At 36.0% G+C, this 27,340-nt stretch overlaps 3 protein-coding genes across 4 annotated transcripts in view; all 3 read right to left on the reverse strand.

Moving 5' to 3' along the window:
- Positions 1-7,748, reverse strand: part of LOC137387960 (sodium- and chloride-dependent glycine transporter 2-like) — a 30,592-nt gene extending 22,844 nt beyond the window's left edge. Inside the window, exons 1-4 of the mRNA XM_068074480.1 lie at positions 7,720-7,748; positions 7,342-7,489; positions 3,525-3,656; positions 1,496-1,639 (exon numbers count right to left, since the gene is read on the reverse strand). Coding sequence (XP_067930581.1) covers positions 1,496-1,639; positions 3,525-3,656; positions 7,342-7,489; positions 7,720-7,737 — 442 coding nt within the window. The 5' untranslated portion in view covers positions 7,738-7,748. The remainder of the gene's footprint in view (positions 1-1,495; positions 1,640-3,524; positions 3,657-7,341; positions 7,490-7,719) is intronic.
- Positions 7,749-8,441: 693 nt separating this feature from the next.
- Positions 8,442-16,529, reverse strand: LOC137410564 (ras-related protein Rab-23-like). Of its 2 annotated transcripts, XM_068096001.1 has the most exons (6): positions 16,414-16,529; positions 15,955-16,299; positions 15,230-15,315; positions 13,076-13,232; positions 10,978-11,060; positions 8,442-9,230 (listed from the first exon to the last, which is right to left on the reverse strand). In XM_068096001.1, the coding sequence occupies exons 2-6, from the start codon at positions 16,212-16,214 to the stop codon at positions 8,965-8,967; spliced, it is 852 nt and encodes a 283-aa protein (XP_067952102.1). In that variant the 5' UTR covers positions 16,215-16,299; positions 16,414-16,529; the 3' UTR covers positions 8,442-8,964. The 2 variants fall into 2 exon arrangements, with proteins under 2 accessions (XP_067952102.1, XP_067952103.1); XM_068096002.1 differs by lacking the exon at positions 16,414-16,529 and having other exon boundaries at positions 15,955-16,315.
- A 7-nt stretch (positions 16,530-16,536) lies between these two features.
- The window catches only part of LOC137410565 (dnaJ homolog subfamily C member 13-like), a 52,606-nt gene continuing 41,802 nt past the window's right edge, over positions 16,537-27,340 (reverse strand). Inside the window, exons 36-44 of the mRNA XM_068096003.1 lie at positions 26,157-26,177; positions 24,517-24,783; positions 23,353-23,553; positions 23,144-23,225; positions 21,706-21,922; positions 21,264-21,443; positions 19,799-19,985; positions 18,930-19,130; positions 16,537-17,007 (exon numbers count right to left, since the gene is read on the reverse strand). Coding sequence (XP_067952104.1) covers positions 16,898-17,007; positions 18,930-19,130; positions 19,799-19,985; positions 21,264-21,443; positions 21,706-21,922; positions 23,144-23,225; positions 23,353-23,553; positions 24,517-24,783; positions 26,157-26,177 — 1,466 coding nt within the window. The 3' untranslated portion in view covers positions 16,537-16,897. The remainder of the gene's footprint in view (positions 17,008-18,929; positions 19,131-19,798; positions 19,986-21,263; positions 21,444-21,705; positions 21,923-23,143; positions 23,226-23,352; positions 23,554-24,516; positions 24,784-26,156; positions 26,178-27,340) is intronic.

Raw genomic sequence — 27,340 nt, forward strand, 5'->3', positions numbered from 1 at the left:
AATTGCATGTAGTCTTATGCGAATGCATTGCATGTAAAATAATGTATGAAACTATTCATACAAGCCTATATTATGTGTAAAAACTTGAAAAATTAAGCAATAATCAGTGAAAATAGGTCTCAGCAGTGCATAGATTCGGCTGCAGAGTGAATAATGTGAATCCTGGTGCAACCTGCTTTAGCTCACACTAGTTTTAGCTTACACTAATTTAATTTTCATATTATTTTTATTCAGTCTCCGTTGTAATTTTACTTTTCACCAGTCTTTTGCTTTTACATACAAAGCTGTCATGTTTCAAGCAATTTCAGACATTGCATATTGTTAATATTTCATATGTCAAGGTAAATATTTGTTTAAATTTTATGTTGTATTTCGAGCAGACTGTTTATGGAGACGATTGCAAGGCAAGGTTTGACTGTGTATGAAGTTTGACAGAAAATTTTATAGTTCTGTAGAGACCTTTGTTCTACAGATTTTTAATAATAATAATCTCCTATATACAAATATAAGTGATTAATTGTCGTTTGTTGGTATGTCGTCCGTATTTCCCGATATAGCGATAAAGTTTTATGAACGACAAAACTGTTTTGCGCTGGAATTGAACTTGAAAGCTTTGATTCTGCAGACAGGGATGCTTTCTACAACACCTCACAGCCTACTCACCATACTATGGCATAATTGTGCACTTACTTATTATACCTGCCAATTTTTAATGATGCACGCTTGCAGTGCTTGCGAAAATATTATTGGTTACTACTAGCATGCTTGAAGATCATGATTGCGTAAGAGATCATGACACGTAACGATTATAAGCACAACTATTCCGCCCAATTATGGCTGCATGGCTTAATGGTAATGCGCTTGGCTTCACATCTGCGCATCTGCTAAATGCATGAGTTCGATCCCTGTGAGGTACTCTTATTGAAGTAAAAATTTAGACTAGCTTAAGTTACTAGTTTAAGTTACTAGCTTAAGTTACTAAAATTTATTGGGTAAAGAAAATTAGCCAATGGCAGCTATATTACCTGCCACTGTTTATAAGCTGTTTAAATCTTAAACAAATGTGTAGCATAAGAAGAAAAACTGTTCAACAAATTGTTTTAGCTGCTTCGAGCTTTCAAATATTTGAATTATGCATTTATTGGCCAGACACGCAATGAAACAAACAAGCACCTTTATGTAAAAGTTATACATATAATGGTACATATTTTTATCCCCTGTTCAACGCCAGACATCCAGTAGTCACATAATAAACCTCCACTGAATAACAAGCTATAAACTAACTGGTAAATGGAAATATTTGTATTATTAGTAGTAATGCTAATAGTGACAGTAGTACTGTTAGTAGTAGTATTAGTAGTAATGCTAACAGTATTAGTAGTACTATTAGTAATATTATTAATAGTAATACTTGTAGTGACAGAAACAGTATCAGTATCTCACACTGTCACACTACAGGCTACAGATGAAAGGAAGCAAGGGAAGGCAAACTTACAGGGTGTGTTCCATTCGTTCTTGCAGTGTGACCATGGCAATGCTCTTTGAAAGGAGACTATCAAGTAATAAATAGCCCAAGCGATGATGACATTGTAGTAGGTGCACACAAGGGCAGTCACTGTAACCATACCCATTCCAATACCTGCAATGATATTTAAGTTCTGCAGGTTGGCTATGAGGTAATTTGTCTAAGGTGCAGAAAAAGGAAAAGCTGACTAAAACTCAAAATAATGAAAATAATGTCATTCTGGAGAGTACACCAAAGTACAGAAAATAATGACGTTCAAGCGATACTGAGGTCCCATTAAGGAGACTTCAAGTCATTAGTATGTTTAATGGCCTCGAAAGGTAAAATAAATGATAAGTAACCATTCCTTTTTTAAATCTCTGCACAGTCTAAATAGGTTAGCTTGCTGCCATCATCCAACATTCATTTGCAGACAGCATAGCATTATCATTTCAAACTAACTAAATGCAGTACAGTAAAGTGTAAAACATGAATTTTAAAGAGCTACTATAATAACCTTTAACTAGTTCGAAAAATACCTAAATTTGCGAATGCCATATAGTTGATGTAGAAAACCTTGACGTAACGTGCCACCGAACAGAAAACACGCTCTATGTAAAATGAAATATTACTGTCATCAGCTGCTTCCTGGCATTCAATCGATTGAAAAGACGAGCTTCCTTCAATTTAGGTTTTTCTTAATTCCAAAATACACAGACAAATGTGAAATAAAGCTCAGATAATGGTTTGAAAACCAATCTTGTGTTTTATCATAATTCAAAATGCATAAACTGAGCTAGGATGAAATGACTGGCACCTAAAACGGTTCATCATGTATTCTTACACATTGAAAACAATTTATCTTGGCATTGTACTGCCTTACTTTTGATTACAAAAATGGAAAGTCAGAAATAATCTAATACCAGCCTTCAATGTTGGACTGATGATGTAAACTGATGGTGTCATATCAGCGCTCACCAACAGAACATTTAAAATTGGCTTCTAAATCTGCCCTCAGAGTGTCTTGGTAACTGATACAAACACAGATCTACATTCTCAAAATTAACAACCGCCTGATAAACCGAGCTATAAGCCAAACATGCTAATTTTTTTGTAATCAATGTAGAAGAGGTTTAATTTGGGAGCAGGATTCTCTTGGCTTGAGAAGTTTTACTTATTACAAAAGAGAAGATCTACAGCAAGTGCTCACACATTGATACCACAGGTCAAGGATGCAGCCATCGAAAACTGGAGCATATATAAAACCATATGTAAATAAATTAGGAAAGACTAAGTTATTTTTTAGCAGTTGTAAAGCTCTATTCAGCGAGTTAGAGATACAACAGAGACTCTCCTGCCGATGCTGTTTCTCAATTTTAAATGACCAAGTTGACAATATGCCCATACTCTTGCAGTCTAGAGTGACTCAAAGAGCTCATAGGATTGCTAATAGTTAAAAACATAATTCAATTTGATGGATGTTATGGAAGACTGTTTTAAACCTTCACCAAAATAAAATTCTACATTATTTATAAGAAACATCAGCCGATTTGAGTGAAACATCGGTGCAATTCTAGCTACACAAGTGTTGGGATGTCATAAAAGCTATATAAGTATGTGCACAAGTATTCTATAGTATGACAAATAGGCCGAGTGGCGTAGTGGATAGCACTCCTGTTGCAGAACTGGGGTTTCCAAGTTTAATTCCAGTGCGAGCTTTTTGTTCTTAAAACTTTATCGCTATAACTAGACATACGGATGACAGACCACCAACAAACAAACACTTAGATATATATATATATAGATAAAGTTCAAAATGTTATTAGATTGTGAAATCTAATCTCTGAAATTGATAGACTGATTCAAGTAGGCTATATGTCTAAGAGTGGCAATAAGATTTAAATGTCGACAAATAATGATGCAAGAAGGACAACCCCTAAATTATTACAACATTACTGCACTAAGCTTTCAATATTTCCATAATAATAAAACCACAGGTTTTTCTTACAATATTTCTCACCTGTAAATAGTGGACAAAACCTGAAGGCAGTAACAGGACCGGCGCTACAGTACTGTCCAATTGCAAGCTCCATCAAAAATATCGGCATGCCAACAAAGATGGCCATAAGCAAGTAAGGTATGAAGAAAGCACCTGCAAGAGAATGGCAAAAAATGAATAAGGGATGTTAAAAGACTATGACAGTTAGGGACGGTAAAATATCAGTAAGGTGCCCTGACAGTCAACTATAATTGCAATAGCCACATATTTAGAGAATAAATTGATAATACATGGATTTGGGCAATATGACAGCAGTCATTGAATACTGTAATATGGCAAGGTCTGCAGGTGAGTTGCTAAATTCTAAGGCTAGCAGCATGCATGGATGCAGGATTAAATGTTTGGCAAGTCTGGCTTTAAGAGATCTTTATGAGTTCCTTTATGAGATTGTAAAGTTGGCAAGTCTGTATGTTGATGTGGCTTCTTCATCATTTTATACCATAATGTAGGTGTGACTGCTAATAACTAACCTCGACCTGCATGCGTTCATAGCAAACTTGCCGAGAACATTGTAATTACTCAATGAAACCCATAATCTTAAAGGTTGACTTGCAACAAAATTCACATTACAGTTATTTGATATCAAAAGATTCACCATGTCTTACTCTGTTGTGTTGTAGGTGCAAAATATGTGGGAATGTGATTACAAGCTCTTAAATGCTAAAAAACGAACAGTTAATCGCAGCCACATGAGACCGCCGCAGTTTGGATTCGCGTTCCAAAACGGCTCAAATGGGACGTAGTTGTTACAGGATGGGTTCTGTTTACACTTTCATGCAACCTCATTCGTCAAAATATTTTCACAAGTATACTTCACGCATTTAATAAAACTATGTCTATTGTTCTTACGCGTCTGTTTTATTGTCATTGTAATGCTGTCACTTTTAGCACTGATATCTTATAACTTACCGTAAAAAATCGTTAAGCTTTCTAACCTTAGCTCGAAGGAGTACATATCATTGTCTGATAATCATGACGAGCCTGTTGGTCACATGTAATAATCGAAAAGTGCTGCAAAAATTATTTTCAAAGTATTGGTTCACATGATCAGATTACGACTTGACGATTAGATCAAGCCGAAACAAAACTGTAAAGTAGCGAGCATCTATATTTGATACGGGGTCTTCGGTAAAACCCGAAGTGTTTGTCATAAACTAGTGCTACGATAGGTTTTATATTGAGCTTTTTATTGGCCTTTCAATTCACGTGAGAACATCACGTGACAAGACGATAATCAAACTGTAATGACTACGTCAGAGAAATAAAGAGATTCCAATCTACGGCGACTTTTCATTTTTGAGCTTTTAAGAGCTTGTAATCACATTTCCACGTATTTGGCACCTACAACACAACAGAGTAAGACATGGTGAATCTTTTGATATCAAATAACTGTAATGTGAATTTTGTTGCAAGTCAAACTTTAATTAACAATACTATTGATATTGTACATATATCATAAGGTGAAATTTGAATTATTTGATTCAGGCAGCTTCTAGTTCTCACTTGTTTGTGGAAAACATATCAGTATTGTTAACCACTGATAGAATGCTGATGAGTGATTGAGGAAACTACCGATCTTACTGACTGTCAAAATGATGACATCTATGTTTGTCTCTATGTCTGTGAACAATACACATAAACTAACAGTGATATGTATCAGTAGTGTCTGTAAACAATACACATAAACTAACAGTGATATGTATCAGTAGTGTCTGTGAACAATACACATAAACTAACAGTGATATGTATCAGTAGTGTCTGTGAACAATACACATAAACTAACAGTGATATGTATCAGTAGTGTCTGTAAACAATACACATAAACTAACAGTGATATGTATCAGTAGTGTCTGTAAACAATACACATAAACTAACAGTGATATGTATCAGTAGTGTCTGTGAACAATACACATAAACTAACAGTGATATGTATCAGTAGTGTCTGTGAACAATACACATAAACTAACAGTGATATGTATCAGTAGTGTCTGTAAACAATACACATAAACTAACAGTGATATGTATCAGTAGTGTCTGTAAACAATACACATAAACTAACAGTGATATGTATCAGTAGTGTCTGTGAACAATACACATAAACTAACAGTGATATGTATCAGTAGTGTCTGTGAACAATACACATAAACTAACAGTGATATGTATCAGTAGTGTCTGTAAACAATACACATAAACTAACAGTGATATGTATCAGTAGTGTCTGTGAACAATACACATAAACTAACAGTGATATGTATCAGTAGTGTCTGTGAACAATACACATAAACTAACAGTGATATGTATCAGTAGTGTCTGTAAACAATACACATAAACTAACAGTGATATGTATCAGTAGTGTCTGTAAACAATACACATAAACTAACAGTGATATGTATCAGTAGTGTCTGTGAACAATACACATAAACTAACAGTGATATGTATCAGTAGTGTCTGTAAACAATACACATAAACTAACAGTGATATGTATCAGTAGTGTCTGTAAACAATACACATAAACTAACAGTGATATGTATCAGTAGTGTCTGTAAACAATACACATAAACTAACAGTGATATGTATCAGTAGTGTCTGTAAACAATACACATAAACTAACAGTGATATGTATCAGTAGTGTCTGTGAACAATACACATAAACTAACAGTGATATGTATCAGTAGTGTCTGTGAACAATACACATAAACTAACAGTGATATGTATCAGTAGTGTCTGTGAACAATACACATAAACTAACAGTGATATGTATCAGTAGTGTCTGTGAACAATACACATAAACTAACAGTGATATGTATCAGTAGTGTCTGTAAACAATACACATAAACTAACAGTGATATGTATCAGTAGTGTCTGTGAACAATACACATAAACTAACAGTGATATGTATCAGTAGTGTCTGTGAACAATACACATAAACTAACAGTGATATGTATCAGTAGTGTCTGTGAACAATACACATAAACTAACAGTGATATGTATCAGTAGTGTCTGTGAACAATACACATAAACTAACAGTGATATGTATCAGTAGTGTCTGTGAACAATACACATAAACTAACAGTGATATGTATCAGTAGTGTCTGTGAACAATACACATAAACTAACAGTGATATGTATCAGTAGTGTCTGTAAACAATACACATAAACTAACAGTGATATGTATCAGTAGTGTCTGTGAACAATACACATAAACTAACAGTGATATGTATCAGTAGTGTCTGTGAACAATACACATAAACTAACAGTGATATGTATCAGTAGTGTCTGTAAACAATACACATAAACTAACAGTGATATGTATCAGTAGTGTCTGTGAACAATACACATAAACTAACAGTGATATGTATCAGTAGTGTCTGTGAACAAAATTTGTAAGTTGTGCTGGCTTACTCTTGTCAGATGAAAAGGATGTCAATAGTAAATTAATTGAAAGGCAGCATTATGTAACCTCGTTTGCTGCTACAGCCATACTTCAATGTTCTGATAAAAACATTAATTTGCGCACAGCTAGGAAACTGTAGCTTTCCATGAATGAATAGTTAGAAGGTCTGCTCAAAGTTATACATGTTAACTCTGAAATGGACAGTGAGTTGCTGAGTCTTTGGTTCATAGAACCATTACAAATAGTTCAAGTTGGTAGTTTTGAAGTTTTTCATACCTTGGTAACATTTGGGTTTATAATTACTTTTAGAAGAAAAGAAGTAGGCTGTCATTTTATATTCAATAATAAATTAAGTGAATTAAATGATCTACAGTTTCCATTTACCTCCTCCATTTGTGTATGAAAGATGAGGGAATCTCCAGACATTTCCTAAGCCTACCGCATACCCTAAACATGAGAGAAGAAAATCAAGTTGACGACTCCAATTTCCTCTTTCAAGATTCTCATCTCCTTCGATTGTCCCAGCTAAGCTCTATAATCAAATAACATATTTCCTATTGAGCTTATTTCTATTTTTCATATTTATAATATCGAGTTTTAAAATTTTTGCCGTTTATCAATGTCAACTGCATTTGTGTCAATTTCTTATAAGAAAATTGTAGCCAATGATAGACAACCGTTAGAAAAGACACTCAGGGCTGAGCAAGTGCCATATTTTGGTCAAAGCTGCATAGAGACTATTATAAAATAGTTTATACTCACAGGTTGAATTCGAACCATTGTCTCACTTGCCAGACTCCATTATGTTCAACAATGTCATGCACATATTTTCATCTTCATATCTGCAGCTTAATAAAAAGTACTGGTAGGCTCTGAATACCTGTCCTTGACATTCATTCGCTCTCTATTATTGCTAACTAGCAGAGCTTCAACAGAACTGGGGCTATTTCTAACGTCTACCTTGCGCATAGACTATTACCATAGCAATAATATTTTGCTGCTCGTGGCTAGTTTATCTACATTATGTCTATCTACAGCTCTATACTCCGAATGTGTGTATACTTATCTTCATATTTCGCAGCAAAATAATTTCGGTATATTATATTTCAGCGTAAAAGGAACAAATTTATTGCAGCTGAAAGAATTTATCTGCACATGCGCGTTGGTCAGTGTAAGTGCGCAAGATACAGCCAACAATCTGTTCCTACAAAGTCAGAGGTTGACAGAACCTGTGTGAATGATGTAGAATGAATGCCGCACTACATTAACAACAGGCACCAAAAATAGAAACTGCTAGATTACTGCTGATTGGCTATGCATAAATGCTTCAAAACCGCTGATTGGTGAGTTGACAATTCGATTTCATTGGTCACATAGACATACATTGCACTACCATATTGCTGGCTCCTAAAGTACAGCTGATCTCAGTTCAAATATATTAAAACTGACATGAAATTTTTCTATTTGAGACATGGGTTACAAAAACTCGCAAAAATTAATCGGTTTAGTCTGGCACTATACAAGTTTTACATAAGATAGTTTCATGCCAAATGGTATACAAAAACTGTTCAATACTGTAATGTGTAAATAAATAAACAAATGTTATGGTCTTAAATGATATAATAATATGATATTAAATAGAAAATTAACATGCATTATATTCTTGAATCAGTTGCATGACATGGACGGAAACAGACAAATGGTAATATGCACTTAACAAAAGGTCAAGAGGCGGAAATCATCCCTCAACAACTTTTTCAAGTTATTGTGGAGATTACATATTGCAAACCTCAATGAATAGAGATCATATACAAATGTAATTGCTAATCAAAGGCATGCTATCCTGTAACCGTCTGAGACAGTAAGAGTGAATGGCTCAGAGCTATCCAGACTCCTGGCTAAAGCCTCAGTACCTATTCCTGACTATAGCCTCAGTACCTTTTCTAGAAGTTTCCTTAAATAATTTTAATGAAAACTTCTAGGATATCAATATTATATTTTATCTGATCATACAATGCTACATTTCTCTTTTCTTTTGTTATCTGCAGTCATACGGGCGCGTATCGTACGTTCCCTCTTGCTGCCACGAATGTTTACCTCTGCTAGCTCAGTTCGTTCATTTTTGGTTAATCCATTAGTGCCTGATGCCGATTTTTGAGCTGTCTTATGAGCTGCCGAGAGGAGGCTTGGACCAATGCTGACAGCTTGTTTTGACTCCTCAATCATCCGAGTGTTCAGGTCAAAGAAATATCTCTCCGTCAGATACTCAAACACTGCATCAGAAACCCTCATGCTTACATGCATACCATATATGCACATGCATATCCCTACATAAAAAAAGAAGTAAAAGTTCAGCTAACTTTTACTTCTTGAACAACCACTATTTTTTATTTAGTTATCATTGTAATGATACGCAGCGAATATTTCCCAGGTAAAAAAGATTTCTACTAACTCACTTCCCATTTTAGAATTGCAGAAATGCTAAAAAGTATGGATTGAGCTGCAGCCTAGCAATGTTCCAACTTTTTGGGCTTTTTTGTTAAATCTAGACCTAAAATTGTTATGTGAATGTGCCTTAATATGTATCCAGCTTGAATAAAAGTAACATGTTCTAGAATAGAGTTGTCCTGCCACTTCATATAATAGTTAGATAACCCCCAAAAGTTCATTAGGGTGAATGATCTAGCGGATAACAGAGAAACCATGTAATCAACCTAAATCTTATTATGCAACATCAATGTACACAAACTAGGAAGTTGGTTATAAAAATTACAAAAACTTATTGTAGCTAGCTTTGTTTGTTGAAGAATCCAATTGGAAGTTGCCCTCTCTTGAAACCAGAGTTTCAACGCAATCAGTAAAAGGTAAAAGCAAGAACATGAGACAGAGCTAATAGCAAATACAACACCTGCTAATATAATCCACCATGGCTTTTTGGCTCAAAAAGATGCAACTATTGGTGTTCTCTTTCCTTGTGCTAATGTCTGGAATTGACAGTCGCATTATGCTTAGAAGGCTTTACCAAAGTTTATGGTTTTATAATATAATTAAGGCGTGTCTGTACCAAACAGTAAAATCACCTAAACTATATAGAGATCTTCTGCCGGTGAGTCTCATGTGCCTGATCTAACTGCAGGCCAGTCCATGTACATGCAGACAATTCAGCACACGTTTCGTTAATAGATGAAAGTACAGCACAGGTTGTGGGTAATTGTTGAGAAATCAATAAGGCAGACCAAAACAAAGGTGGGACTACTGCCGGGAACAACAAATGCTTTATAAGCGACAACAATGAAAAGTCGGCCATTAACGAGTGGCTCATCGTAAGCGGTGCGTCGCCACTCAATAATCCTTGTGTCATATCATAGCTGCGACTGCTGCCTCAGTCAGCATTCAGAATAATGAGCAAACCAAGAAAATTAATTTCTAGCTTTGCCTATATATTAATACTTTGATAGGAAGTATGAATAGACCATAAAGTGACTATATGGTGTCAGGTGTAATTGAAATCTTAATACAGTCTCGGTGAGTATCACTGCCATGACAAGTCGATGCATGACAGAGAGGAACCAAGTGACCTTGGGCTGAAAGCCACAATTCCTATATAACACTTCCCTTATGTGAAAGTGATAATTTTTTCACATAAATTGGAATACTAATAGATTTTGTTGTTCTTATTTGATGCGCAAATAAATACCATACATAAATACCAACAACAAATTAAAGAAAACGATGGCATGTGGTTCTAAGGGGTAGAACAAGGCTTCTACCTTTGTAACATTATAGCAATATTTAATGCCATTTCAATTTTAAAATAAACACAGTTCAAGAAACAAGCTACGTGTAACAATTTCTAAACATACAGGTACGTTATCTGCACATTTCTGTAAGCAAATCTACATATCTCTATGGGTACATCTATTTAAAGAGTTACGACGAAAGCTAATAAAATGAATGTCTTGTAAAGGTATATTGCGTCATAAACAATTGACACAGATGCAGCTATGATCCGCTACTCACCAGCATCTATGTTGAAGTTTTCCTTCACCGACGTTTTGTAAAATCGAATGCTAAGCTTTTCAGCTAGTCTGTCTACTTCATTTCTACAATTAGCCAGTTCAATGTTGAATGTTTTGTCCAGAGTTTCTTGCGGGTTCACAGATTAACTGTTATAGTAGTTATCTCCCATGTAACTTTCATTAATGATAAAATTAAGAAATATTCTACCATAACTAATATTCCAATGAATGTATATATGAACACCATGAGGATCCATCATACAAGTTTGCTGTTGTCATATCAGCTCTGCTCTTTAATATACGAGATTAGCTTGTCCTATACATGCTATGACTAGCCTATGACCAGACTATAATAAATTGAAAAAAACTTTTCTAGTTTATATATAACATGGATACAAATTTTAATTGTTTATATTTACATAGAGTTTATCTTTTATAATAGCTGTTCTGTCAGTGTCATTGAAGAATAACGAGATCCACGTACAATTCAGACTTGCTGTTGGAAAAGACAAACAATTTGACTGCGATTAGGGGTGTATACCCGACGGCCCGTTCTATTGAGCAGGCTGTTTAGCTGATGGCCAGTTCTATTGACCAGGCAGAATAGATACAATAGACTGGAGTAGCTATTAGATAAGTTATTGCTAATCAATTGAAATCATTACGCTTGGTGAGCCTAGACTGGCTCTCGGCAGCACGAGCAGCAACCAGTAGAGGCGCACTACACTACAAGTACAATACAGTAGGAGGTATGACACAGATAGTTGTGCAATTTCTGAATGGGTCAGGGGGTCTTTACTAAACATCTGAACATGAGTGATAAAGAAAACCCCAATCGTTTGAACTACTTCAAAGAAAAATGATGCTCTAAGTAGAGGATAGCAAACAAATATTTCCTGTAAATTTCTTTGTTTTAGACTTCATTAGAAATTGGTGTTACTAGTGCTATTAGCATCATTAGAAATCCTCCTCTATAGATATAAATCTCAAATTTTGTGTGATTGTGTGTGTCCAGTTATAGCTATTAAAATTTAAAATTGAAATCTCCGTTTCATGCTGGATTTGATCTCTGAATGTCCAGTTTACCAGGCAAACATCTTACCAATTAAGCAACGGGAGTTTGATGGATTTATTGGGCGATATATGTCGCTATGTGGGTGAAAATACGCGTACCATTATGCAAGCCACTAAAGCTTGCTCTCACGGCTTTTATTAATAAGTTTGAAAACTAGCTTACTCAAATTAGCCATTGACAATGTGCCTGGCTAATGGCAAGTGGTAAACAACTACATTACCTGTCACTGTTTACAAGGTGATTTTTAAAACCTATGCGATGCTGCCATCTTACCGCTAATCTTACCTAAACTAGGTCAACATGTGAAACCTTTAATAAACAGCTCATAGGAATCAAGAGAAAAGACAGAAGCTGTTCATTAGGTATGGCTAGGTTACTAGATAATAGCCAAAATGGAATGTGAATTTCACGATATTGTTCTACATCAATGTATTCAATTAACTCATATTGTTGATGGTTTTATCTATGAAAGAACATCTATAGTTTATCATAATATTACTGTTGCTATTCTATATCTTTTTTTCAGCCAATCCAGTTGTGGAGCTGAACAGCGGACATAGTTATTAAAGGTCAATCACATAGACCCATACATCTATGACAGCGATGACAACCATAAACTCCACAAAACTCCTGACTTACAAAAGTAAAGCAACTTGCAAAGCAAGCTAAGAAGCTAATTTTTGCCTCTTATGTACCTTCTTTATCAAGTACATATCCTTCACAACATCAGCAACTTACTAGAAACATACAGCCATATGCTGGAGCGTACAGCTGACATGTTGACCACAATCGAGTCCACAATTGTTTGCATAGCAACCCTTGCCAACATTGCTGCTTAGCTGATGGATTAAAATTCCTCTGCAGATCTCAACCAATCGCATGAATAAACACATGGACCCGCTCCTACTATTAGGGTAGTGAAGAGTCAAGCTCGATGCAGAAGTTTAATGCGAAATCATGCTTAAGGAACAATGAAGCAATACACAATGCGTACAAGTCACATCACAGGCTAATGGATACATACTCTGTGACTTGAGCCTCATCAGCCAGGTCAATCTTATTTTGGACAAGCACCATGGGAATTTTTCCTACTTCGTTCTCTATCTTTTGCTTCCAAGTTTCAACCGCATTGAAAGAAACTCTGTCAGTAGTTGAAAAGGCAAGTACGCATGCCTGTGCTCCTGCAAATGACCAGCCTCATCATGACTAGATAATCCGTGAGCCAATTTTTTTTAGCTCTGACTTAATATAATTGGTAATAGGGCCTCACAAGAACCTTGTCTAGTCCATGAGATTGCCAGCAGTTGATATAATATAAAATCTAGAGTATATAGTTGATGCCTGACCACTTGAACAGAAATTTTGTAATGTATGCCTACAAGCACAAACAAGTATTAACTCAACTTAAAAATAAGGGAGACTCCCTGGAAGGAACACTGATGTCTCTATAATGAATACCTTCACATCTCTCTATTTTATCCTCTAGTTTCAAGTAAGCACTGAATGAGCATTTGTGCTGATTGGCTGACTTTTATTAGAAGAGATTTAAAATAAGTTCCGTCATGATACAATAAATAATTAATAAAAATTAAAATAGAATTTACAAAAATGAAAAAGAATAAATTATGCTCTAATAGACACCAATAAAATGTATTTTAATGTTAAATACTTGATCAGTATCGGTACATAAATTATGTACACAACCTCATTACAGAGTTATACAACCGTATACATAATTCTATTTTGCTAAGAGACAATCATAAGCTATCTATTTTCACCACCAACTTTATTTATAATGCTATTTCTTCTACATCGAATTATTTGTCTTTATACTTACTCTCTCTATTTAATATTGACCTTTATAGAATACAGTCAAACTTATTCTATACTTGAAAGATATTTTTATTTAATTTTTTTGGTCTTTTAAATGTTCCCTTTTCCCATTCACATAACTGTAAAACATTCTCATCAAATGAGATTTATTCTAATAAAGTTCATCTTTATATAAGTATAGAAGAAGACTTTAACCTAACAGTATTATGTCTAGAATAATCTAGAAAATCACATTCTACCTGAAGGGTATATACAATACTCTATTTGAGCACTCTAATGTTGCCATGTACATTATTTTTTTATTTTAATAGTGTGCTATAATCTGCTGTTTACAGTTTTAAGATTAGTTCCTAGTCAAGGGTATTTAGATCTTCAGTTTAAATCCAACCTAACTGCAAGGAACCTCTACACAGTTCATACAATGTTTATTAGACTTGTATGAGGAACCTCTACACAGTTTATACAATATATATTAGGCTTGTATAAGGAACCTCTACCCAGTTTATACAACGTTTATTAGACTTGTACCAAAGTTATATAACACTGAAAAGTGTCAAAATAATTAGGGGATTCTTCTAATAAAATTGTTGACCACTTTGTATATATTAACCTGAGGTGTTATCAGCATTTGCGCTCCTTACTGCTTATACCAACCTGATATTCTATGAGCCTTTTCAGTAGTAGCTACCGGCTAATACCTGAGACTTTAAGATTTATATGCAATATATAAATCGTGCCAATATACAGACACAGCAAGACACGAGTTATCATCAGTAGCATACTAAATCAACCACGTGTTAGGCTTGTCATGAAACCACAGAGAACTGCAGCAAACTTGATTATCAACTTTATGAATTATTTTACTATAATAATAATGTAGAGCATAGATTAAGGTGGGTCATGGTAGTACATATGTAGAGCATAGATTAAGGTGGGTCATGGTAGTACATATGTAGAGCTTAGATTAAGGTGGGTCATGGTAGTACATATGTAGAGCTTAGATTAAGGTGGGTCATGGTAGTACATATGTAGAGCTTAGATTAAGGTGGTTCATGGTAGTACATATGCAGAGCTTAGATTAAGGTGGGTCATGGTAGTACATATGCAGAGCTTAGATTAAGGGGGGTCATGGTAGAACATATGAAACAATTTACTAAAATATCTACTCTACCTATAGGAGGCGCTAGTAATGTTGCTGATGTCTACTGTGCGGTACAGTGCCAAACCCATATAGTATCTCCTTTGCATAAAAACACAGAGTTTAAATCTGATCAGCTGCGAAGCAAACAATACAAACACTCATGCTGAGTGAGATTATTTTGCATTCAAAATGATTCCAGCTAACCTCTATAGTATGTTTTAGTTATAGCGTCAAATTCTTCCTGCCCGGCCGTATCCCATAACATGAGACGGATTTCTTCACCATCATATCTGCAAAAAACAGTAGCTAATTAGGACATCATATCTGTCACCATTGCATCCAAGTATTGAATGCTTCTCACCGTGAGAACTATTTTTCAGTCAGTCCTTGAATTGGTCAAGCTATTGATTTTCTTATGTATAACCAAGCACAGGCTATCTTGTACATGATTGTGAAAAACCGATAGAACGTATTATGTATGAAAGATTGAAATTAAAACTGAATTTAAGTACAATATTATATGAAGCAGGTAGAAAGTTTAATATATTATTGCTAGGAAAAATACAATAGCTAAGTAATGATGAAAGAATATTTATGAAAGAATCTCTTGCCAAAAAAAGTTTTTGTAAGTTTTTATCTGTCATGTTAAGTTAAAGGTGATGTTCAATTAATAAAGCCAATCAAAGAGTTATCAGGCAGTTAGAAGTCTCTGCTTTAATAAACCAGCATGAAAAACTCTTGATTTTGGTGGAACAAAAGAAACCATCCCAGCAACCTATTATACTGCAACCTATGCAGTTTTCTAGATGAATTACACGATCAAAAAATCCAATTTTCATTACTCCAATTCCTTTGTTATTGTTTCAACAGACCTCACCTATTAGCAAAATCGACTTACTCAGGGTAAGGCAGTAAATCAGTACACTTACTCAAGCTCTCTCTCAAGAAAGTCCACACCAATCGTCTTCTTATAGTCTCTTGTGAAGATGCCTTTGCAATACCGCTGAATCATTGATGACTTGCCGACGGCTCCATTACCTACTATAACAACCTTGACAGCAATTTCGAAGTCTTCTTCTGACATCTTCGTATTTTCCCTCCTAGCTTTCAATGTGAAAATGCAACTGCAGCGTATGTCTGCTCCAGCTTGATCTTTAGATGAAAGCACCTGTTCTTTTCCAATTACCATGAACTTTCAACGTAGCAGACACCCGTCCTTGTTGTCAACCTACTCATTAGAATACTGGCAGGCCTTGAGCTAAAAGTGTGTGCTGCTGAAATGACATAGCAGATGAAAATAATGCAAAAATGCAAATGGTAATAATACTGAGCAAATATAAATCGCTCAATTAGTAACAGGAAACGAATGACAGCTGCCATAAACTCACCTGCCTATATATGCCACCCATGAGTCTCTCATAGCTGTACACAAGTGTTTGTTTATTCGTGAATAATGCTATCAAGTTGTGTTGTTTACACAAACTTATAATAGCTTGCGTTATTCATATCAATTGCGCTTAGCTCCACCCTTTATTTCTAAGTAATTTGTAAACATATCGACATAAGAGAGGATAACTACTTAATAGACGCTAAGCAGCCTTGTACAGAAATCATATGACAGGATGTTTTAATAAATAATGATTTGCCAGCCTGTATTCTGCCTATAGTTTGATAACAGTTGCAGTTACTGAATCGTGCCTGCCTCTTTGAAGTCTTTGGCACCATAATAGAAAAAAGGATTTGATCGACAAGCTGTCTTCCGTTCCGTGTGTCGAGACAGCCACTGGTCATCATGAACCTCATTGTGCAGTCTGTTGGCTGCTCTAGCACCTTATTCGCATAAGTCAAGACCTCCTGAGTATCCTAACCTTGTCAGAACAAATTATCTGGGTCGTGGGAGTCAGTTGCTATAGGGGGTGGCGCGTTAGGCATCACATTACTACTGTTGCTTGATGATGTGAGGTATCCAGCTACATTCGGGGCTGTAAGTAGATGTTGTGAAAAGATTAAAGATGGCTTATAAGAAACATCAGTGACAGCTGTCTCAGGTCTGTTCGGCAGATCGCTGAGTGAATAGCAATAGGAAACATACATTGCTCATCGAATGTCAATTTGAAACCTCATGAGATAGCCTTAGCTCCATGCAAACTATCAGTTATTTGGATGCGATACCTTGAAAGATCATTTTTATTTTACGCTGATGAATTTACCGTGTTAACAATAAACTTAGACAAAAAATTTTAGTAGATTTTATCAGAAGGTATCGGTAATTCTCTATTATTGCAATTGGTTTGCTGTTAGAGGTGACCTGACTGCCAGAATACTTCATGATTAAAATCGACAAAGCTTGATGGTGGTTAAAATGCGAGGCAAAAATACGTGCTGAAACCTGTTTCTCTCGTTATTAATATCAGCTGTTGTATTCAAGTTGCAGTGTTACGCGTCTCTATTCTGTCGGTCTTTTTGCGGAAGTGCTACTATGGACATCATAATCGCGCTTCCTCTTGAATTTGAGTGTTTTAACCGCGATCAAGTTTTGTCAATTTTAATCGTGAAACATCCTGGCAGCCAGATCACCTCAAACCTCAAAAACAATCACAAATCATAGAAAAATGCTGATGATTTGTGATAAACTTTGCTAAAGTTTGATGCGAGTTTCAAGGTAGAACTTTAATAGAACTCACATTTGAATAATAAACTATTGCTGAGTGCTACAAAGTCAAACGACCCTCACAGTCAGCTAGTCACAATAGAAACATCAACTACCATCAGATATAAATAATGCTGACACAAAAGGCTTGACAAGCAGCAAACAACTGACATGTCAGAAACAAAAAACATTTTGGAAGATGACTCGTGGTTGGGAAGATGATTCTAGATTTTGATGGTAGTTCCTGGTTTGGTTTCTGGTTTCAGCTTCATACAAGTTGTGACAGCTGCCAAGTTTAGTCTACGCATTTTTTAAAAGTAATTAGAGAGCAGACAACTTTATATTAATCCGAAGCAATCTAAAAGTTAAACACTTTATAATCGCTCGTCAGCAAGCTGTAACTCAGGCTAGTGACCAGCGCAAAGAACTTCTGCTATAATTATGCAGTCGATTAAAAGGTCTAACTAAAATAGTTACACTCTGATTAACGCATTAGTAGCCCACATCGTTATCTTAAACCTTTTTAATAGAACTTGAGAAACCATACAAAAACTCAATACTAATATAATTATGGGTGTGCTGCTATTGTCTCCTAAATTTTTAAATATGCATTGCTTATGAATTTAAGCTGATCGTATTCCACGGTCTATCAATAGGAGCAATATTGTATTGCTATTGTAATAGTTCAAAAGTTAGCAAAGTTTACTTTTCTCAATTTTTTGTTTAGTTTTATTAATCTTTAACTATTACAAAATAGAACTTGCCGAATCTCCTATTGAAAGTAGCATATTTTTAAATTTTCGCTGTATACATACGTATGAAGTGTTGCATACCCAACAAAAAAAATGCATTGGAGGTGCCATATGAACACACCATTGCAGAAAGTGCAGAGAAAAAGAGGCAACACTAAAATTAGTTTTAATGTGTATTAAAATCGGAAAGACGCTATTACTGTAGTCTGCCAACTTTTTTTGTCAAATCTTCAATAAAATGATTTTACTACTTTTATCTTTTGATTTCAAAATAAATTCTAATTTGAATATTTAGGTCACGTCTTGGAATGCACGTTTTCAGCCACAAAAAAAGTTGGAGATGAACCTGGTGGGCATTCGAATCAAATTTATATTATGAGGAGATAACGTAAAAACATCTGACACCACATGACACCAACTGAAAGGAAACCACAAGACCGAAGCATAGACTAAGTACACTCCTGGGTGCTAGAACTACGTTGTCAGGATCTGATGCGCATACCTCCTCCGGTTAAGTAACCGGCTATCGGAGCCGAAGATATAAACAAGTCGTGCCTCTGGTCTTTGTACTCATTCCATACAGTGGACTCTTCCAGAATGCTTCGTACTCGCTCTCCAAACTCGAGGCTAAGCAGCATAGCTTTGAGAGCTTTCACTATCTGTGCCTTGACTGCAGCCTGGCTATCTACACCTTCTAGGTGCCCTAAGAAAGCGAGAAATATAACTGCAAGATTCAACTGTGACGTGATAAGCCATGCTGACCTGCGTGTTAGTCTACAGTATTGTTGATACCTATTCTTGCACACTCAGAGATTACAGTTAGTACAGTACAGCTATTAGGTTGTATCTATTCTATTATATACAAACATATCTACCAAAACAGCAGTTGCTGGGGACCCATACACACCTGGCTATATATTGACACTATTGAGTGATGTCACACAATCTTTCAATGTTCCAAAGAAGTCCATAAATACTTGGACCCTTTAAGCCTTGTTCTTAAGTTATAGCGCACAGGAAAATTCACTGCCTATTTAACGATTTCCAAGACAGATTAACAATAACAACGTGTTCCAACATCAAATATTAGCAGCCAACTGCTGCTGATCATATTAACACGTTAACAGTTGTAACAGTAAACAAAAGGGTATAAATATATGAAAGGTAATGGTGTGAACAACCGAACAGCATTATAACCTGGGACTCCATAACGGCTTTCTGAATAATCAATAATACAAGGTAAGACAAATCTCCAAGACTACTAAATCAACGTACTTGACTAATGTCCCCTTACCCTTCTCTCTCTCTTTCGTGTATCATTATTGAAAGTTTAGACTGGACAGTAAGGCAGCTGAAGACAAGATAAAATACCTCGGAGCAAGGAAAGGAGATATGGTATGAGGTCATATTGCAGGGCTTGTGAGACGAGCTCTTCCTGAGCCTTAGAGAAGAGGTTGTTGAGAGCCTCACATGCTATACCTGTCGTATCAGGCCTTGCCTTCATGCCAGCTATAATTGGTCCAATGCTATCTTGACCCGAGAGGCTCCTCACGCATGCCTACAATAATGTCTGCCTTGTGATTTGAGCTCTTACAGCCCAATGGTCTCTATGGTCCCATTGGGACCATAGAAACTATTGGGACCATGGTTGTGGCCATGGTACCGTTGGAACCAATGGTCCCGTTAGGACCAATGGTCACAATGGCAATTATGGTCCCAATGGTCCCAATGATCTAGATATATGAGAAGTTGGTTTTTATACAGATACTAGTCACCTATAGACTAAATGCAATCCGACTTCTGTATACTTCTGATCTCATGACAAAAGGTCTAAACAGAAACATAATATTCTTATCATATAACACTCAAACTAGAATCAGGAGCTAAAACAACCCCACTTTATTCTATCAATACAATGTTTTTAGAATTGTGTATGCTTGTAAAGACACAAAATACTCCAACTTAATAGTTGTCATTTTACTTTCATTAACCAGCTTGTTAAGACAGGAGGCCATATAAGGAAACTGTTTCTGGCAACTTTTTCCACAAACAAGCAGTATGAAACCTGATCATCAACTTCTAAATTTAATAATATAGTCAATATAAAACACTAGAAATCTTAAAATATAACATTGCACGTGATAACAGACATATGGAGATGTGGTGTAAAGAATACAGTCTGATATAACCAAGAACCAGTAGCAGACTACTTGTTATATGAACATTGAAGGGATCACTGTACATCTACCTATGTGCAATGTACATGTACCTATGTACAATTTACATGTATCTATGTACATCTACCTATGTACAATTTACATGTACCTATGCGCAATGTACATGTACAATGTACATGTACCTATGCACAATGTACCTATGTACAATGTACACCTACCTATGTACAATGTACATGTACCTATGTGCAATGTACATGTACCTATGTACAATGTACATGTACCTACGTATGTACAATGTACATGTACCTATGTACAATGTACATGTACCTATGTACAATGTACAAGTACCTATGTACAATGTACACATACCTATGTACAATGTACATGTACCTATGTACAATGTACATGTACCTATGTACAATGTACCTATATACAATTTACATGTACCTATATACAATGTACATGTACCTATGCGCAATGCACCTATGTGCAATGTACATGTACCTATGTACAATGTACATGTACCTATGTACACCACCAAGGTACAAGCCTCATAAGAATTCCACATTCCCACAGTATCTCTGGCAGTAGTTTATGGGTAAACCCAAGTCTAACTAATATAGAAACTGCAAATAGTTTGAGTAATGATTGATGCTGACCTCAGAGTTGGAGAGCTGGTGGACTATCTGAATGGCATGCTTGGGAAATGCCTCGTTACGTGCTGTCATAGCCTTGAGTATTTTAGGAATATGACCGAGCTGAGGCACCGACTCCAGTAATATAGGCTGCGACTTGAACAGGAAAACTAGAGCAGTAGTTACTGTTTCCAGGTGCTCCCCCTACAACAGCAACCGAGTCAGCATGGGAATTACCAAACAGAATTGCAGACTTCTCACTAATCCACCACACAGATAGACTGTCTGTCGGTGTGGCACGTACATCAGCGAAGTGAATAGAAAAATATATGTATATGAAGTAGTCTACATTCTAGGACTATCAGATACCAGCTGAGACTATGACCAACCAATCTCTCGAAGACCCAAGCCTTAACACTACAAACAACAAGCTACCATTTTAGTTTAAATGCTAGGAAATGCTAACATTCGGAGAGTTGGTGGATGTGAGAGCACACCACTTTTCTAGAAGCTCAACAAGGAACTCTTTGGGCTTTCGAAGAACCCAAGTTGGGTTGGCAATAAAAAGGCGTAGAAAAACTCCACCGACTACCATCTCTCCCGCTGATTCCGTGTATACAACAGCAAAGTCTTCTGGAAGCGTGAATCTGTGATCAGGTTTGGCTTTTTGTTCTCTATGGAAGCTGAAAGAATATAAGTTTATATGTAGCTACTGGTACAAAAACCATCCAACAATGTCTGAAGAAGCTTGGATACCCTACACAGAGGGGGGTATGCAAAGGAGATTCAGTCTCCAATCGTTTATTCACACATTTGTAGAATTAAGAAAGTTTTTAACATTGTTGGTGTTCATGATATTGCACGAGCATAATGCCATAGGGGCCTTGTTGACAGTTACTATGCGTATGTATCTATTACACAACATTGAAATTTGTAACCCGAGATCTTTATTAATATTTAATGTTTTAGGCTTTGATAACTTATCCCTCGTCATACCACAGTCAAGTTGAGTAGATGCTGAACGTGTGAGTGCGTTATTGGATTCCCATGGCAAACTGAGTAATAGTTATGCTGGTCGTCTACTATTAGGAAAGGCGTGTAGATGACAACTCCAAATGTATTGGTACGCATAGGTCTTAATGATCCCTAATCATATAATTTTCATGCATCCCCAAATAGACACACAATAGAGTCTGACAGCACCCTACAACTTACAGCAACTAGTAATAACAGCGTAAGCTTTCAATATCGGAGGTTAGTTAATAGCTTTGCTCACTAGCAGCAGCCAAGAGTAACAGTCTCACCACATATGGCAAAACCTTCCTTTGGTTGAAGCTATACTTCAGAATTAGTAAAGGAATGGAGCAGTCCAAAATTAAAATCTTTAAATTTGAAATTCCTTATGGACTTATGCAGCATTGATTAGTCACAGGGTACATGATAGACTGATTGCCTGCCATGACAGCAACTTGATTGACAGTTTCTTCCATAGTAAATAATTATAAAGATTAATAAATCTGTTAGCACAACTTTATGCACTAGTCTTTTTGACAAACATTTTTGAGCATATGAAGCCTGACACTGTTTGTAACATAGATGGTAAAATATGCATATTTTGTCATTAACTCAACGCACTTGGTTTTACCAAGCCATTTATAACTTGTTTCACATGACCATAATTCAAAGACATCCGCGAGTAAAATTCTTCGTTGTAGCAAACAAACTCCACTAGGAACTGTTCCACTGCATTTTAATCAGCAATACTAGCAATTGCATTTGAAATGACTTGACAGTTTATGCATGATGCCACCTTTTTAACTGGCCTTGAAGTTGGCTAGTCGTCCAGCAGGTAGCAGTCATAGCAAGCGAGTTCATTGGATGGACTACAAAATTGAGCTACTCACTGTTTAGTCATTTTCCTGACAGTATCGCAAACCTTCTCTCTGGCCTCATCATTCCATATGAGTTCGGGATTTTCATGAACACCTTTCAAGCACAGAAGTCATGTCTATGACTATATTACAGAAACTTCAAACAGTGATGACAATCAGATGTACACACAACAAAAGGCAGCGATGCCATCTAGCGATACTTCTGTATCAAACAACCGCACCTTCAAACATGTGGACGGAGGCTTCCGTCGAGTCCCTCATAGCGTCCATAAAAATAGGAGGTAAAAATTTGCTAAGAATAATCCTACACCTAGGGCCGACTAGCTTGTCATTGAGCATCTTGGCAAAGAGTTCTCCGGCCTGTTCCCTCACGGCTGGGTTGGTGTTATTACAGAAGAGATCGAGAAGATAAAGCACTCCACCTACAACATGTCAACTCATGTCAAACTAGAAACAACTGAGCTAGTAGATGCCCATAATAAACATAAGATATAACTGAGCTAGTAGATGCCCATAATAAACATAAGATATATAGCTATAAAACAGCGCTTAAAAACATTTGTAATCAACTGCCGACATATAAAATATTCCATATTTCAAGCTTCAAGTGCTGTGTCTCATTCTATCAATGTGCATGTAGGTTCAAGTGCTGTGTGTCATACTATCAATGTGCATGTAGGTTCAAGTGCTGTGTGTCATACTATCAATGTGCATGTAGGTTCAAGTGCTGTGTGTCATACTATCAATGTGCATGTAGGTTCAAGTGCTGTGTGTCATACTATCAATGTGCATGTAGGTTCGGCAAATAGGAATGAAGAAATTGAATGATTTCAATTTTGAAATTGATGATTTGAAGCTTTTTATTTAATGCAACACAGTTAATTTTTCTGAGTTATACAGTGGTAGCAGTCTACGTAGTTCAACAGACCAACCAAGCAATGCTTAGAGAGCTACAAAGAGCACCCGCTGACAATACAAACTCAAGGCGCACATAATCTGTATGATAGTGATAACCGTATTTTAAAGAGTGCCAATATAGTGCCAGACCCAAATATTAAGGACACTTGAACGCTTTTTTAGCATATGTATATATGATATAGCTACTCAGCGAATGGGTCACATATGTATTGCCAACAATTATCCATAACTATCTATAAAACTAGGAATTATTCCCTCTACAGTTGAGTTTTTACTTGGTAAATAGCAGACAACTCCGTACATAAATTATAATTCCACAAGCTGTTTAGGGAATCTAGTCTTAAATCTTACTGCTACCTAATACTCAACACAAAATATTATGGCATGCTTATCCAAATATTAATATATATGATAAATGCAAATATTTATAACAAAGCCAATGTTTAGTATGTTGGCATTTCAACTACCTCGTAGCATGAGCTCCTTGACAATTTTTGTGTTAGAAATGAGGGCGTGAAGCGTCTGCAGGATTAACTGTGTAGACTTGGGAAGACTAGGAATGACGACCAAAAGACTAGACAAGACTTCGCTGGCAGCAATGTCATTTACACACTCTTGGTTGGTTGTTACCAAAGAGATAACTTTGAGAGCGGCATCCTGAACTTCCTTAGATAGTGGTAGCCTCAGGAAGTAGAACAGCAGCTTAAAATTACCGATACACTGCATCTCTACCCCTGCAATAGATAAGAGGTCAAGGCTGGCATGTAACAGCTAAAAGACCACAAAACTAGCATAAATTATAAGGATCTACCAGTGATCACATGTAGGTAAAATAATTTATTTTTACTTTTGAGCCTTCTCAATGCCTGTAGTCTGGTCGCATACATAGAAGTAGTGGTATCAAGATGGATTGGGTGTAGTCCTCCTTAAACACACTCAATTCTGAGAAATCTAGATGCACTTAGCTATTGCGATCTTTAGTGTAACGGTGACTAAATGCATACGATAGAGATCTCTTTAAAAAAACTGAGCGTGGTCGAACCTAAACATATTCATTGCAGTAATATCTTTATGTACATAGAGTTGCCATATCTGAACACATTTAGTACTTAGTAAAGTACATAAACACACTGGTGCTTATGTAACTAAGCCTAGTGAAGTCATATCTAGACATACCTAATGTAGTCATATCTACACATACCTAATGTAGTCGTATCTAGACATACCTAATATAGTCATATTTAGACATACCTAATGTAGTAGTATCTAGACATACCTAATGTAGTCGTATCTAGACATACCTATTGTAGTCGTATCTAGACATACCTAATGTAGTCGTATCTAGACATACCTAATGTAGTCGTATCTAGACATACCTAATGTAGTCGTATCTAGACATACCTAATGTAGTCGTATCTAGACATACCTAATGTAGTCGTATCAAGACATACCTAATATAGTCGTATCTAGACATACCTAATGTAGTCATATCTAGACATACCTAATGTAGTCGTATCTAGACATCCCTAATGTAGTCGTATCTAGACATACCTAATGTAGTCGCATCTAGACATCCCTAATGTAGTCATATCTAGACATACCTAATGTAGTCATATCTACACATACCTAATGTAGTCGTATCAAGACATACCTAATATAGTCATATCTAGACATACCTAATGTAATCGTATCTAGACATATTTAATGTAGTCGTATCTAGACAAACCTAATGTAGTCGTATTTAGACAAACCTAATGTAGTCATATCTAGACAAACCTAATGTAGCCGTATCTAAACAAACCTAATGTAGTCATATCTAGACATACCTAATGTAGTCATATCTAGACATATCTAATGGAATATTAAATTATCAAACCACAACACAGTTATCTATGATTGCTGTCTATGTTGTCTATGTCCATGAGAACACAAGTAAAATGCTACAAAACAATGAAGCAAACCGAGGAAAGTTGACAGGAAGCAGCAGGTGTAACACAACGTCAAGGTTAGTATGACTAGATACTCTAAACATCTAGTTGGAGGTACGAAGGAGCTTTGGGAGTGACAGAGGCAAACAACTAGAGTAACACACTGAAGTCCTACTTACCACTGGAACCTGACTCACCACCTTAAGGTAAGTCCGCCAACAAAAGTTATAGCTGACCCATTAAAACCTAATGCTGAAGGTACACATAATCCTACATAGTCACTATAGCAAAGATTGAGTGAACACGGATACAATTGGTGGACAAATTTAGACAAATTGAACAATTATAAAGCACAGCAGTTGTGATAACAACAGCAAACTACACAAATCAACATACAAATAGAGTTGTGAAGGTGTTACCTACCACAGCAACCAAACTGTATGCTTGCGTAATACTTATCTGAAGTAACAGGTAGTGGAGAACTAGCATTGCAGCCAGTAAAAGGCCAGTCACTTCACATTAACTTGCACGAACTTATCAAACATATTTCACTTTAGTAGCGAGTATTACAACTGACTGTTTGACACATAATGGCATATAATAAATGGTGGTTTGTGTTTACCTACATGTTCCCTAGAGGGGTACTAGTTACAGATATAAAAAATACCTAATATTAAATATATTATCTAAATCTATAATTGTATATTTATATATGGTAATATATCATTATATACATGTATATTAAATAAATTATCATTAAATAGGGTACGCGATAAGAATTAATTTTGTCTAATTCATATTCATAAATTTAAAATTACCTTTTACAATCTACAATCTACATTGAGAGATAAGAGACCGATGCAATTAAACTATCGATAACATGTAAATGAATCTAAAAAAATATATTTTTGTGCCTAAACTGACCGCATTTGCTTATGAAGCAGGAATTCAGTTATCATAGACTATGAAAATTGAACTGTTTATGAAGACATGAAGAACCACGGCATGTGTTATGCATCGATACTTTGCCACACACGTGTTCATTAATTGTCTACAGACTCTACCCAACATAGTTATCACTTACCCTATTCTAACTCAATCAAGGCATAAAAACTACTGTAGTTCCCCTACAATTGCAAAGGGCACACAACTGAAATGTGAATACTTCATGTGCACCCCGTTGTGTGACTCTAAAGCGTGGGGAATATGAAAGCACCCTAAGACATATCTGACACTAGGCTAAACTAGTGAAACATTGTGCAGCGACACTTGGCAGTTATGATCACAAACCTTTCCGATGCTGAACAACATGCGTGAACAGCTGATAGCCAGTATGACAATTGTATGAGTGAGCCAACCAGCT

Source organism: Watersipora subatra, chromosome 1, assembly GCF_963576615.1.
Source record: "Watersipora subatra chromosome 1, tzWatSuba1.1, whole genome shotgun sequence".
NCBI lineage: Eukaryota > Metazoa > Bryozoa > Gymnolaemata > Cheilostomatida > Watersiporidae > Watersipora > Watersipora subatra.